Here is a 14,033-nt window from a genome sequence, read left to right on the forward strand (position 1 = left end):
GCTGCAGTGGATGAAGGAAAAGGTCTTTGGCTACAGGGATTTTGGAGGAAGCAAATCCCGGGGTGCACCTGCCATGCAGAAACACATGGAGAGCAGCAGCCTCAGATCAGGGCTCAGAGCCATGGCAGGTACCGGTGCGTCCCAGAGCCATGGCCCCTCGCCAGGGCACGCACAGGAGCTGGGGCTGCTCCCGGAGCTGTGGCAGTGGAGGGCGGCTCAAGGAGGTGACGGGGGAAACTCTGTTTCACAGCTTCCACAGCTGTGACTTAGGGGCCACGCTATGGTGGAGTCACTGGGGCCAGAGCGTGTCGGAAGCTGTTCTGTGCCTCCTTCGTCCGCCTCCATCACTGAGCATCCCTATGGGCTCCGGCCACCACAGACAGCGACAGCCCCGGAGCCTCTGGGAAAACGAGGCCATTCCATGGAGGAGCTTAGCAGGAGATTTCGCTGCCCAGCCGGCCCCAGCCGCGCAGGGCCACGGGGATGGGGCAAGGTCAGGCAGGACAGGTCTGGGGGGCTGCTGACACTGAGGGGGTGCCGTTGCAAGGGCAGGTCCCTGCGGGGGCCGTGGGGTCCCTGCACACGGTGCGGGGCTGAGCCCGGGTGCCCCCGGCGGCACCGGGGGTCCCGCGGACACTCACACCCACGGTGAGGGGGAACCCCCCGAGGGATGGCACCGGGGGCCGCCAGACTCTGCCCGGAGATCCAGGGGGAAGAAGGGATGCTGCGCGGGGTGGGGGCGGGGCCGGGAACCGGGAACCGGGACCGAGCGGAGCCGGGCGGGGGAGTGGAGATGGATAGGGATGGAGATGGGGATGATGGGGATGGAGATGATGGGGATGATGGGTATTATGGGGACGGGGATGGGGATGATGGGGATAAGGACCAGTCTGGGGGCGGTGCCGGGGGAGGCTCCGGTCTCGGTGCCGGCCCCGCCGGTAACTCCGCCTGCCGTATTTATGGGAAAACAAGCGGCGGCAGAGCGTTGGGCCGAGCCGTGCCGTGCCGTGCTGTGCCCCGCCGTGCCGTGCCTTGCTAGATCAGGCGGAGCCGGGCCATGGTCCCCGGGGCGGCGGCAGCCCCAGCCTAGCGCGGCGGCGGCACTGGGGAATGCGGCGGGGGCCGCCAGAGCGGCTGGCGCGGAGCAGGTAAGAGGGTCGCGGGCAGGGGGCTGGGGTTTGCTCTACCCCCGGGGGCCTCCGACCGGGCCAGCCCGCCGCGGCCCCCCCGATCATCGCCTGGCATCTTATCATATCTCATCTTCACCCCTTTGCCCCCCCCACCCCGCGTTCCACATCTCCATCCTATCCCCCGCAGATCCTCCCGAGGCATCTCAACGCCCAAGCTCCCCACACGATCGTCGCGTGCCCCATATCCCCGTCCCCATCTAGCTCTGCTCCCTCCATCCCTCCAGCCTCACCGGGGCCATCCCCGTCCCGTGCTCCTGAGCCGAGTCATCCCTCCCCATCGCACGGCTATTTCGGGATTCCCCATAGTCCCGTGTGCCCCATCCCCATCCCATCCCTATACCCACCCCCTTTTCACCCCTATCCCAGCCCCAAGCCCATCCTCATCTCCGTCCCATCCCGCCGCAGTGCTCGGGCCGGGCCGTGTCTCCCCTCCCCCCGGTGCCCAGCTCAGCGCCCTGCGCGGCCCAGCGGGCCCGGTGCCGCCCGGTGCCGCCCGGTGCCGCCCGGTGCCGCCCGGTGCCGGTACGCAGCGGGGTGGGGGTGGCCGAGGCCACCGCCCCGGCGTCTGCGGCAGCGCCCGGGACAGACCCGCCCCGCTCCGGGGGCCGCCCCATGCACCGTGCCCCCGGCTCCACAATCGCCCTCCCAAGGTGCCGCTGGCTCCTCTCCCTCCCGGCCTTGCTCCGTTTGCGGGTGGCCGCCAGGCTGAGGGACTAGAGGGGCCGGGGGTCAGGGCGTCCCCTGCACCCTGGGGTACTGCTCACCCCAACCTGGATGCCGGCCCCGGGGATACCCTCTTGGGCCGGGGGTGCTGCTCCCCCCGCAGGATGACCCCTCCGGGGGCACATGGCGTTTGGCAGCCATCCGCGCCTGGCGGGCTTGGGACAGGAACGGGGGGCGATGTAGCAGTGCCAGGGGCAGAGAGGCTGAGACACGGGGCTGGGGAGCGCAGAGGGTGTGTGGAGAGGCTGTCTGATGTGCAGGGCGGGCAAACGCCACGGAGGCATAGGGCACCATGTGTGTATCCTGGGGGTGGCACGGGTGGGGAGCGTCTATTTGCCACGGATGCAAAGCGGGGGCGGGGAGGACGGTGGGCTCCCTCACTTACAGACCATGGCGGCCGCCAGCTCCCGATGCGGGAAGTGCCCAGGCATCAGCGGCCATGGCTGTCCCGCTGACACACGCACGGTGCACAGGCCCCGTGCGCAGCAGGGTTGGTGTGCCAGGGCACGGCGGGCACAGACACTGCCCCCACGGCAGCTGCTGGTGGGACCTCCAGCATCATCTGCTCCAGCACAGCGTTTGGAGCAAGGTGCTGTCCTTGGCTGCAGGGGCCGCAGGTGCGCTCCGGGTAGCACTCGGGGCAGTGCTGGGGACAGCGCTGGGGACAGTGCTGGGGACAGCGCTGGTGCTGCTGGCCGTGCCTCCGGGTCCGTGCGGGCAGCGGGCCCAGCGCAGCGCAGTGTGCGGGGCTGCTGGGGGCGGGCAGCGCAGCGTGCTCGGCGCTCTGCATGTGCAGGCAGCGTGCAGGCACCGTCCCCACCGCAGCGCTCCTGCCCGCCCCGCGGGACGTGCGTGGGCAGCAAGCGGGCAGGATGGGCGGCGGTGCCCCGGCAGTGTGCGGGCAAGGGTGGGCAATGTGCGGGAAGCGTGCGCGGGCAGTGCCCGGGCAGGGCACCGAGAGCAGGACGGGCAGGCAGCAGCCCTTGCCATGTGCAGGGACACGCAGAGAGTGGGCAGTGCCTGGGCAGTGCCGAGGGCAGCACAGGCAGGCCGTGCACTGGCAGGGCCGTGCGTATGGGCAGAGCACAAGCAGTGTGCGGGCAGTGCCCTGGCAGTGTGCGGGCAGTGCCCGCCGCAGTTATGGGGCAGCAGGGCACTGCAGTGTGCGGGCAGGGTGGGCTGCGGTGGCGGGGGTCCGCACCCCTCCCGCACACGTGGCACATGCGGGCAGCGACCCAGTTCCTTGCATCCTCCGTGGGCCCGTCTGGCTGCGGGGTCACCCCCCGGCCCAGCCCCTCGTGCTGCTGGAGCCCGGTGCTCACGGGCGGCACGGAGGGAGCAGCCCGTGCCGGCAGCAAGGGCAGGACCCCACGGGGGACGGCTCCCGTCCACTCCCTGGGCACTGGCCGCTCTGCAAGCGCTGCCGACAGGTGTCACATCCGCGGGGTGGGCACTCCGGGTAGGGAGGCTGGTGCCTGCCGAAAGTGGGCAGTGCTGGGAGCGAAAGCGGCAGCCAACCTACCGGATGCCCACCAGCCGGGAGGTTGGAGAGCAGAGGGGATGCAGAACCCTCTCCCTGCAGTCAGTGTCAGAGGCTGGTGAGTATGTGACAGTAATGGCACTGGCAGCACTGTGGGGCCATCCCGGCTCTGTCCCCCTCAATAGGCAGAGGGTTCCTGCAGCTCCTTGAGGACTCTGCTCTCCCTGCACTGCCATAGAGCCCCAGCTCCCCATGCAGCCTCCCCCTGCACCCACGCCATCCTCACCCACGCTGTCCTCGAAGAGGAGGAATAATTTGGAGAAACCATGGCAACTCCACAGCTCCACCGGTGGTGGGTGTGCTGGGTGGGTGGAAGACACTGGTGCCCATGGGATGCAGCGCCCACATTCCCAGCACACAGGATGCGCACAGTGGCCTCTCTGAGTGACAGTTCTTTTTTGGTTCAGCAGGGCTGTGGCTGCAGGGGTTTCTTGGGGTTCTCCATGTGCTCACAAGGCATCCATGGACCTGGCAGCCACACGTCCACTACACTGGGGGTGCCCCAGGAGCCTCACATGCCTTGTTTGTTTTGCAGTGCTGGGATGGAGCCGCCACAGGCCCCTTGGCCACCTCAGCCCACCCACCCCCTCACTGCTGCTGCTGGACCAGGTAGGACCCTGGACTACAGTTCCCTGCCTACCAGCCACCCTGGAATGCCACAGGAATGGGCTTCCCAATGCCACTGTCACCAGTGCTGTGGCGTGGGGTGCAGAGCCTTCCCAGATCCAGCCCAGCTCCCACATACTGAAACACAGCAGAGCCAATGCTGGGCCACCTCTCTGGGGGCAAACCTGCCCTCCCAGCTCCGCAGGGAAGCACTAGGACCCACATCTCCTTCCTCATGGCATCTTGCTCTTCCCAGCCCATCACAGGGACAGACACCCTAAGCCCACTGGAGTCACCCTCAGCTCTGGCATCTGCACCCCCCCAGCTTGGGGCAGGCAATGAGGAGGAACCCAAACCCCCTCCCTATCTCTGTGTAGTCAATGCTTCTTGCTAAATAAAGTCAATTCCTTTCCTCCAAGAAATATCTTCCCTGTGATCCTCTGCTGCTCTTTAAAGCCAAGTGGCCCCCTACCTTTAGTGCCAACACAGAGCAGCCTGCACCAACCAGCACACCCAGGACCTCGGTGGCCACAACACCCAATGCTCAGAGAACGTGGTGAGGTGACATCTGGGGGGGTCCTCGCTGTGGGCAGAGAAGGTGTACATCCCCCAGTGCTGGTGGCAACCCACGGCAGCTCTCGAGGGGCTGGTGGGGAAGGTCAGTGCTACAACCCACTTAGCCCTGTGGGCAGACCCCTTCCTCTGTCCCTCCCATGCACTGTGCTGATGTCCTCATTGTCACACAGCTGTGTCACACTGCAGCTGGGGACTCTGCCCATCCTGGCCACCCAACAGCATTGTCCCAGAGCACTGGGCTGCTTGGTGCTGACACACAGTGGGTGTCAGACCCCATGTCCCACAGCAACTGAAGCCACCATCACACTTGCTCTCCGGCCCAGGGGACGTGTCACAGCTATGGGACACAGAAGATTACAAAGCCAGTGGGTACCGAGCCAGCACACCTCCTCTGGCACAGGAGGTGATGCAGGAATCACTGCTGATATGTGTGTTGGGGCACCCACTACAGTATCCCTCTGCCACCCCTGGAGCCACCCCGGTCTGAAAGACTCAGGGAGTGCTGCAACTCTGCACTGTGATCACCCCACAGGGGTGTTTGTGGGCCACAGTAGGTGCAGCCACCACAGGGAAGGTGACTCCTGCCTCCTACAGAGCCCCAGGCTGCAGGTGGGTTCCCAGCCAGCATGGTGGGTTTTCATGGTGCTTGTCCCTGGGCCCTCTTCCCCCCTACAGTGCTGGTTCTGGGGACATGGGTACACGTGGTCCCAGGAGACTCCTCACCACTCCAGTGCTCTCATCAGGTCTGAGCACACAGTCCCCATGGAAAACCCTGGTGTTGAACCTCCACAGCCCTGCTCAGAGTTGCCAATTCATGTGATTCTGCAAGACTGCCTGTGTCCTACAGCCCAGCAAGAGGGCACGGTACTCTCTGTTCTCTCGCTGTGCTGAGCTGTATGCAGAGTTCCCTGGCTGCCCCCATGGGTGTCCTGCCAGCCACTCTTTGATTTGCACCCTGGATCTGGAGACTTTTTCCAGTTTCTTCCTTCAGTTGACTGACTATCAACAGCAGCAGTGGAGGCTGGGATGCCCCCAAACATTCATTTCTGAAGAGATGGCCAATCCCCAGCTCTAAGCCAGGAGCTGTGGGGATTGAGACGAGGTCAGTCCAGGATTCAGGCACCTCATGTGTTCTCTTGCAGGGTGGGCTACCGTCCTCTGAGGCTGTGTGACAGGGAACTGGTGGGAGAAGAGTCGCTTCTAAGATGACACGAACAGACCCACCTGACATCCTGGTGTCCACGGTGTACCAAGACATCAAGGTGGCGACAGCAGCCCCTGGGGATTCCGTTGTCTGTCAGCCCCTGGCACAATGTGACGCCTCCATGTCCTCCTCCCTGTCCCGCGAGCCGCAGCCCTTCAACAAGCGCCACTGCAGGAGTTTCGACTTCATCGAATCGCTGGAAGAGCTGGGTACCCCCCCGGCCATGGAGCGCGCCTGCCCGCGCCCCGGCATGCCCGAGCCCACGCCGGGGCCACCGGGCAGGCAGGCGCCGCCGAAGGCAGACCCTTACAGCAGCAGAGCCCCCGCACCTCGGAGCGAGCCAAAGCGCCGAGCCCGCTCCAAGAGCGCCCCGCGGGTGAAGTCCACCCTGACCCCCGTGCCCATCACTGGGGTGGCATCACCGCCGCCAGCCCGGCGTGGGCGGGAGGTGCTGCGGGTGGCACGGGAGCCTTCCCACACCGATCCCTCGCCGCGCCGCGAGGGCCCGCTGCCGCTGCGGGCGCTGGCCAACGAGGTTCACCCCATCAAGCTGCAGCCGCAGCGGAGCAGCGTCAGCCGCATCTCCCCGCTCTGCCTGGGCACTAATTGCTATGAGGAAGGGCCGGGCGCCAAGGTGGGCGCCAGCCCGCACGTCAAATGCCGAGTGGACATCAAGCCAGACGAGGCGGTGCTGGTGCACACGGCGCGGAGCCTGCGGGCAGCCCCGAACCGCCCGGAGCTGTCGCGCTGGCCCCGCACCCCTGGGGCCGCCCGCAGCCTGACCGTGCCGGGGAGCCGGCAGGCATCCGCGTCCCGCACGCCCACCCCCAGCGACTCCTACAGCGGGGAGCCCCCGCTGCTGCCCTACCATGGTGAGTACTACGAGGCGGACCCCCGGGCACTGGCGTACCAGACAGTGCCCGTGCCAGCCTCACGGGAATTCAGGGAGTACCCCGACAGGGGCTGCATGACCTTCTCGGCCCCCGGCGTCCCAGCCAAGTTCTTCTACGCAGAGGAGTCAGCGCGGTGCCCCAGCCCTGCCATGCCCCTCCGCAGCTCTGGCTACGCCAGCTACCCCTACCCCAGCCGCCACGCCGTGCCCCAGCCCTTCTACAGCGAGGACCCGCCCAAGGCTGCTGTTCACACGGTGCCGTCCCGGACGTTGTACGTGGAGGAGGCGCGGGGTTACCCGGTGCAGGAGGCACCTGCCCGCACCTTCTATGGGGATGAGCCCCGCTACTATGCCCCTCGTGGGACCCCTGTCAAAACCCTCTACGCCGAGGACGCTCGGACATACCCAGCCCTCGGCTCCGCTGCCCGGTTGTTCTATGCCGAGGACTACGGCAAGTACCGGGAGCGGGAGGTGATGTCGCGCACGTGTCCCCCGCCCCGCAGCGCTCAGCCCCTGCACTTCGGGGACTGGTACTGCCCTGAGCGGGCCACGCTGCCCTACCAGAGCCTGCAATTGTCACGCTTCACCCCACAGCCGGCGGGCCGGGAGGCCATGTTCTCCTCCTGGCATGCTAGCTACGGCATGACTCCACCACGGCTGGGCCGGGAGACCCAGCACTATTCCAAATCCTGGGATAACATCCTGGCGCCAGCGGCACGCAGGGAGGAGGCCCTGCAGCGTGGGCGCAGCTATGAAAACCTGCTCGCTCACGAACAGCACCGTGCCTTATCCCCCGAGGAGCGCCGGCAGCCTGTGGTGATCAACCTGTCGAGCTCGCCCAAGCGCTACGCAGCTCTGTCCCTCTCCGAGAGCTCCATCCTCGAGCGGGTGCACGCTGATGGCAGCCGCGGGCCCCCAGGCCGCTCGTGGTACGTCACTCCAGAGATCACCATCACTGACAACGACATCCGCGCCGACGGGCTGGGCCGAGGCGAGAGGCGCTCGGCCAGCTGGGACATGCTGGATGGGGGACGGGAGCGCGGGCCCTACGCTGTGCCCTGCGCCCCACAGCCCAACCCCAGAGAGAGCGGCTCGGGGCGCCAGCGCAGCCTGGAGCAGCTGGACGAGCTCATCACCGATCTGGTCATTGACTACAAGCCGGCACCGGGCCACCGCGCGGGGGACAGGGACAGCCTCGCGGAGCAGCTCAAACAACTGCTGAGCAGCAGCGCCTCGGGGCCCCCGCGGCGGGGCGAGGGCAGGCGGATCCCTCACAACGTGCCCGAGGGACCCCGACCCACAAAGGAGCAGCCGGGCCTCAGCTCCCATGCCAGCACCCCGCGCCACCCACCCGCCCCACCGGCCACCGCCCCCTTCGAAAAGTCACCGGAGAACTGCTCGCCCGACCTGAGTGCTGAGGAGGACGACATGATGATGTGCTCCAACGCCAAGTGCAGGCGCACGGAGACCATGTTCAACGCCTGTCTCTACTTCAAATCGTGCCACAGCTGCTACACCTACTACTGCTCCCGGCACTGCCGGCGGGAGGACTGGGACACGCACAAGGCCAGCTGCGTCTACGGGCGGGTGGGCAGCGTCTGCCGCCACGTCCTGCAGTTCTGCCGTGAGAACACCGAGGTGCACAAGGCTTTCTCGCGCATCGCCAAGGTGGGATACCTCTCCCGCGGCCGCGGTGTCCTCTTCCTGGGGTTCCCCAATGCGGGCTCGGCTGAGAACTTTCTCCAGTTTGGGCTGGAGAGCCTGCTGATGTCCCCGACCTACCTGTCCCTGCGGGAGCTGGACAGCTATTCGGACAACCTGGGGGACTATGCCCAGGAACTGCGGGAGACAGGCAACCAGTACGACCCCAACGAATGTTTCCTGCTGAATGTAACCGTGGCCGTCACTCAGAAAGTGCCAGAGAGGCCGTCACCCAAGATGCAGGTGCCGACGGTCAGGAAATATGCCAAGGTGGCCTTAGCCTCCTCCAGCCCCGAGAAGAAGATCTTGAAGAAGGAGCGAGACATGGAAACGTTGATCCTGACGCCACCGCCCGGCACGGCGGACATCGACAAGGAGGGGGAGGAGGGCCGGAAGGCACGGGAGGTCTGCTTCATCAACATCCAGCGGGAGCTGCGCATCCGCGGCGTCTTTCTGCGGCACGAGTTCCCCGCTGTCTACGAGCAGCTCTGCGACTTCGTGGAGAGCAACAAGCGCTTCACCCCCACCACCATCTACCCCATCGACAAGAGGACGGGCAAACAGTTCATGTGCATGATTATGGCGGCCTCCGAACCTCGCACCCTCGACTGGGTGGCCAGCCCTAACCTCCTGGACGACATCATGTGAACGCAGGGCGAGGGGCATCCCCTGTGTAGATACGTGCTGTCCTGTCAGAACCCCCTCGGCTGTCACACCAAGGGCAGGGGGCTGCGGGCGGCCGGCACGGGGGTGACGGGAGCACAGCCCCAATTTGCCCCGGAGCCCAGAGGCTGGCAGGCCCCTGCAGAGCCCTCTCGAGCGAGCGGTGCTCGGCCAGAGCGGTCATGCCCCTCACGCCCCCAACCCCTGCCCACCGGGCTGCCACACACCCAGAGCCCCCGCGCCTGCCCCAGGGCCCCCTCAGCGCCGGGGGTCCCGCAGCGGCCGTACCCAGCGCCTGCGGCTGGGCCACAGCAGGACCATGTCCCCACCGTGTCTGTGTGTCCTGGGCGTGTCACTGCGGGAGCGCCAGGTGCTGGGGGGGCCCTGGGATCCCCCGCGGGTTCTGGACACAGAGCGAGGCAGGGCTGGGGGTCCCTGCACCCTGCCGAGGGAGGGGGGAAGCGGCAGCGGTGAGGGATCCGCGGGCGGCGGGCGGGGATCAGGAAAAGGGGAGGCAGAGCCGAGGCCTTGGCCAAGGCTCGTCACCCGGGGCGCCCGCGCCGCTCTGCCCGGCTCCGCTCCCCGCTGCCGATCCCACCGCCGGGACCGGGACCGCGATCCGGACCAGCCTCCATCCCCAGGGCCGCTGCCCGGCGGGACCCCACACCGGCTGTGGGCGGAGCCTGGCTCTGAGGGCGCTGGTTGGACTGTGGGCGGAGGAGGCGGGAACACGGGCAGGAGCCGGGCGCTGGTTGGACTGTGGGCGGAGGAGGCGGGAACACGGGCAGGGGCCGGGCGCTGGTTGGACGCTGTGGGCGGAGGAGGAGGGAACACGGGCAGGAGCCGGGCGCTGGTTGGACGCTGGGCGGAGGAGGCGGGCGCGGCGCGCGGGCGGCAGCGATGGCGGGTGAGGCGCTGTCGCGGGTGCCGGACGTGCAGATCGATGGCGATGGTGTCTTCAAGTACGTGCTGGTGCGGGTGCGCGGGGCCGGCGCCCCCGCCAAGGACGTCGTGCGAGGCCACGGCTGGGCCGAGTACCACGGTGAGGGGCGTCGGGAGTGCGGGGCGGGACTCTGGCCCGGGCTGCCGAGGGAAGCAGACGCGGGCCCCGGGGGCGGGTGGGGGCTTGCCGGGGCTCTGGCCCCTCACGGGGCTGCGGCTGAGGCGGGGGATCCCCGCGCCCCCCATCCCCTCCCGCTCCCTCCCTGCAGCCGACTTGTTCGAGCGCACCTCGGAGGAGCTGGCGCGGCACGGCCTGAGCTGTGAGTGCTTGGGCGGCGGCCGCCTCTCTCACCGCCCCGAAGAGAGGAAGATCCACGTCTACGGGTACTCGGTGGTAAGCAGAGGCCGGGGGGACCCACGCATGGACGCGGCATCTCCGTTCGCGGTGTGGGTCCCACTGTGGCCGAGTTGGTTCTGCATTCCCTCGGGGCTGGAAGGGGTGAACGGGGCGGTGCTCCGGGGTGAACGGGGCGCTCTCCCGAGTGCCCCAGGGAAGGGACACTTCGCAGAGCCCTTTCGGGTAAGCGGTGCTTGGCCAGAGCGGGGTCACCCCCATGAACTCCCCAGCACCTGCCTGTGGGGCTGCCACACACCCAGAGCCCCCGGGGGTCCCGCAGTGGCTGTACTCAGTGCTGGGTGCTGCCAGGGGGAATTGGGCTGCACAAAAACCGCGTCCCCACTTTGTGTGTCCTGAGGACATTCCTGCAGGAGTATCAGGTGCTGCAGGGGCCTTGTGAGGGTGATTGAAGGCACCCACAGGGACATCATTGGTGTGATGGGTTCCTGGATGCTGACCACAGCCCAGGGCTGTGCTGCAGCACAACTGTGCTGGGTGCTGAGTGCAGAGCCCAGCTGGGACCAGGGCAGGATGGTGGTCCCTGGGCCACAGTGCAAGCAGTTTTCCCAGTTTCAGGGTGACACTGTCCTCTTGCCTGGGTGCTACAGTAGCCTCAGCTGGAGTCAGGCAGGGCTGCCACAGTGGGATTGGCAGAGACTCTGTTGCCCCTCTGCTCCTGAGGTCTGCCAGAGCTGCCCTGGGGATTTGCCGGGCTTCCCTGCAAGTGGTCACCCACCAGCTGTCCTTTGGAACCCTCTTTCCTATGCAGGGCTTTGGACGAGCTGACCACGCTGTGACCACAGAGAAGCTGAAGGCCGAGTATCCCGACTATGAGATCACCTGGGCAGATGAAGGGTACTGACTCCTGTCTGTGGTGCCAGCCCAGAGCTGGCACAGCTGTTCACAGTCCCGGGGCGATGGCAGCAGGCCCCCCATGCTCAGCAGTGCTCCAGACTCTCCTCATTTTCCTCTGTGCTGAACTGGCCCGTTCTCCGCCATGACTGGACTGTCCCCGTGCCAGGTGCTCCCACCTCCCTGGCGTGGCAAAGCTGGTGAAGCCACTGGTTGCTCTGCCCCAGCCTCCTGGTGCCAGGGGCTCATCCTATGTGTATCTGTGAGAATTAAAGTCGTTGGGGGAGCACAGCTGCTCCGGTGGCCATGCTCACGGCTCAGCTGCTCCTTCCCAGCTCTGGGTTGTGCCTGTTGACAGTGGAAGGGACCTCCCAGGTTTTCCACCCCTTTGAGGGGGACCTGGTATGGCAGCAGGCAGCGTGGGATGGGAACAGCAGGAGGTGTATCGGGATTTGCCTTGGAAAGGGCTGAGGCAGGAGAGAGGAAAGCAATGCCCAGGCCTGGGGGAGGGAAAGGCAGGGTAGACCTGGGGGAGAGACCAGCCACATCTCCTGTGGGGAGGGAACTGAGCTGCCTGGGAACATGGTTGGGAAGAACATGCCCATTCCCACTCTGGCAGGTGGTCACACCCTGAGGAAGAACATCCTCCCTGACTTCATCCCATTGGCCACCCAGGACCAGCTCCTGTCCCTCTGAATTTCCCAGGGATTCTCCCTGCTTGTGCTTCCAGTGAGGAGCAGCGGGGGGCGACTGAGAAAAGCTGCTGGAGGCTTCAGTGGCTGGAGAGCTCCAGGGAGACGTGCAGGCTGGGTTGCTTCAGTCACTGTCCCGCGTGAGGCTGGGGCTGGAGGAACCTCCCAGCCCAGTCACAGCCCCATTTCACTGTCAGACCCTGACCCTCCGTGCTCCCAGCTCCTGCTTGGCTATGATCCTGCTGCTGCCTCCTCCACCTTGTGCCTTCAGGGATGTGGGCTCCTTCCTCTGCATCCAGAGCCATGCAGGGTCAGCTCAACCTGCAGAATCTCAGCCTGGCCTCTGTGTCCAAAGCTCAGCCTGTGCCCTAACTCCAAAGGAAGCTTGCAATGAGGGGATGGCTTTCATAGGCAAAAACTGCTGTGCCTCATTCTCCATCCTGCAAGGTGTGATCCTCCCCTGTGCTGGGGGGAATGCTACCCAGAAGTTACATGGAGTCAGCTGCAAACCTGGAAATCACTGGACTGTGGAGCTTGGAGGCAGATCTAGGATGTCCTGTCCATCCACTGGCCTAGCAGGGCTAGCTCCAGTGGGTCCATCATGGTGGGATTGCTGTGCAGGCTTAGGGGTTGGACTTGATAGTCCTTGTGGGTCCCTTCCAACACAAGGAATTCCATGATTCTGTTCCAGAATTAGGCTGTGGGAGCTGTGCCCAGGTGGGGTTTGAGAATCTCCCTGACTTGGCCCTCCCAGCAGCTTGGGAGCCTGCTCTGGCTTTGACAGCCCTCAGGTTGTCAAAGCTCACAGGTTTTTCTTTAAGTGGCCTTTGCTGTTCTCGCTTTGTTCTTGTTGTCTCAGTCCTTATTGGAACACTCTCTGCTTGAAGGGTTGGCTCCCTTCAGCCTCCTGCCAGGGCTTACTTGGGTGACATCCCACTACACCTTCTCCAAGCTGGGGCACGTCCAGCTCAGCCTCTCCTTGTGGGAAGTCCAATCTCATCATCATCATCAGGGAATCTCCAATGGGGATACTCAAAAACTGTCTAGACGCATCCTCCAGGGAATACTTGTGGAACAGAGGGGTGGAATGGGGTGACCTGTTGTGCCTCCTGTTCTGTACTATCCTGTGGTCGTCATCACTGGCCAAGGCTCGATGTGTTCTGGTATGCCCACACCTCATACTGGGAGCACCAGTATCCCCAGTGCAAAGGGGAGGGGCCAGATGTGTGAGAGAGGCTCTGCCCATGGCACCCAGGAGGCCAGTGGCTACTTTGCCAGTGGCCACAGCACTGGCCTGTGGCCAGCTTGGTGTTGCCAGGTTCCTGGGCAGGGCTCCTGCTCTTCGGCATGTCTGGGCTGGGGTATATGGGGCTGCTGATCCCCACTGGGCCTGGCTGGCGCTGGGGGAAGGAGCTGAGCCTGTGTTTTACTGCCCCTGATGCAATCCCGGTGCAATCTGCCTTCCAAGGCCGTCAGCTCAGGGGGAGGATCTGCTCCATGGGGCCCCTCTCTGGGCACAGAGGCTGCGGCAGCAGAGGTGAGAGGGGTCCTGTGGGGTAGGATCCCATGCTTCCCCTGCCCAGGTGGGGAAACCAGTGCAGTCAGTAGTTGCCCTGGCCAGGCAACACTGGTGGTGATATGGGGGGCTCGGCCTGCCAAGCTGTGCTTCTTCCAGGCTCATCAGCCCTTGCTGGGGCTCTGCCAGGGATGTTCCGCCCCAGGGGTGACCTGGTTGTGGCCCTAGGGCTGTGTCCCTTCATCCCATGACAGTCATGAGCTGGTTGCTGAGATGCTCCTGCCAGCCAGAGTGGAGCAGGCAGGGTGAAGGCTGGCTCCTCCCAATGCCATCTTTTGGGATCCCCAGGCTCGAGGGAGACCTTAGAGCCCCTTCCACTGCCTAAAGGGACTCCGGGAGAGCTAGAGAGGGACTTTGAACAAGAGCTTGGGAGTGACAAGACGAGGGCATGGCTTCCCACTGCCAGAGGGCAGGGTAAGGTGGAATATTGGTGATACTGCTGTCTCCCAGCTCAGGTGTTCTCTCAGAGTGCAGCCCAC

The 14,033-nt window shown here is 65.5% G+C and overlaps 2 protein-coding genes across 3 annotated transcripts; both read left to right on the top strand.

Moving 5' to 3' along the window:
• The first annotated feature begins 868 nt into the window (after positions 1 to 868).
• AJM1 (apical junction component 1 homolog) lies at positions 869 to 9,560 on the top strand. Of its 2 annotated transcripts, XM_066332593.1 has the most exons (3): positions 869 to 1,148; positions 3,989 to 4,062; positions 5,778 to 9,560. In XM_066332593.1, exon 3 carries the CDS (start codon positions 5,841 to 5,843, stop codon positions 9,078 to 9,080), a length of 3,240 nt encoding a protein of 1,079 aa, XP_066188690.1. In that variant the 5' UTR covers positions 869 to 1,148; positions 3,989 to 4,062; positions 5,778 to 5,840; the 3' UTR covers positions 9,081 to 9,560. The 2 variants fall into 2 exon arrangements, with proteins under 2 accessions (XP_066188690.1, XP_066188691.1); XM_066332594.1 differs by lacking the exon at positions 869 to 1,148 and having other exon boundaries at positions 3,428 to 4,062.
• A 333-nt stretch (positions 9,561 to 9,893) lies between these two features.
• On the top strand, positions 9,894 to 11,595 carry PHPT1 (phosphohistidine phosphatase 1). The gene is made up of 3 exons (XM_066332615.1): positions 9,894 to 10,137; positions 10,307 to 10,431; positions 11,204 to 11,595. The coding sequence occupies exons 1-3, from the start codon at positions 9,996 to 9,998 to the stop codon at positions 11,294 to 11,296; spliced, it is 360 nt and encodes a 119-aa protein (XP_066188712.1). The 5' UTR covers positions 9,894 to 9,995; the 3' UTR covers positions 11,297 to 11,595.
• Positions 11,596 to 14,033: the final 2,438 nt, after the last annotated feature.

The sequence above is a fragment of the Sylvia atricapilla genome, chromosome 19, assembly GCF_009819655.1.
Source record: "Sylvia atricapilla isolate bSylAtr1 chromosome 19, bSylAtr1.pri, whole genome shotgun sequence".
NCBI lineage: Eukaryota > Metazoa > Chordata > Aves > Passeriformes > Sylviidae > Sylvia > Sylvia atricapilla.

Excerpts from the sequence above, each read along its gene's own strand:
- PHPT1 (XM_066332615.1), top strand. The coding sequence starts at position 9,996 with ATGGCGGGTGAGGCGCTGTCGCGGGTGCCGGACGTGCAGATCGATGGC. Across the intron at positions 10,138-10,306 it reads CGGCTGGGCCGAGTACCACG|CCGACTTGTTCGAGCGCACC; the intron begins GTGAGGGGCGTC and ends CCCTCCCTGCAG. Across the intron at positions 10,432-11,203 it reads ACGTCTACGGGTACTCGGTG|GGCTTTGGACGAGCTGACCA; the intron begins GTAAGCAGAGGC and ends TTTCCTATGCAG.
- AJM1 (XM_066332593.1), top strand. The coding sequence starts at position 5,841 with ATGACACGAACAGACCCACCTGACATCCTGGTGTCCACGGTGTACCAA.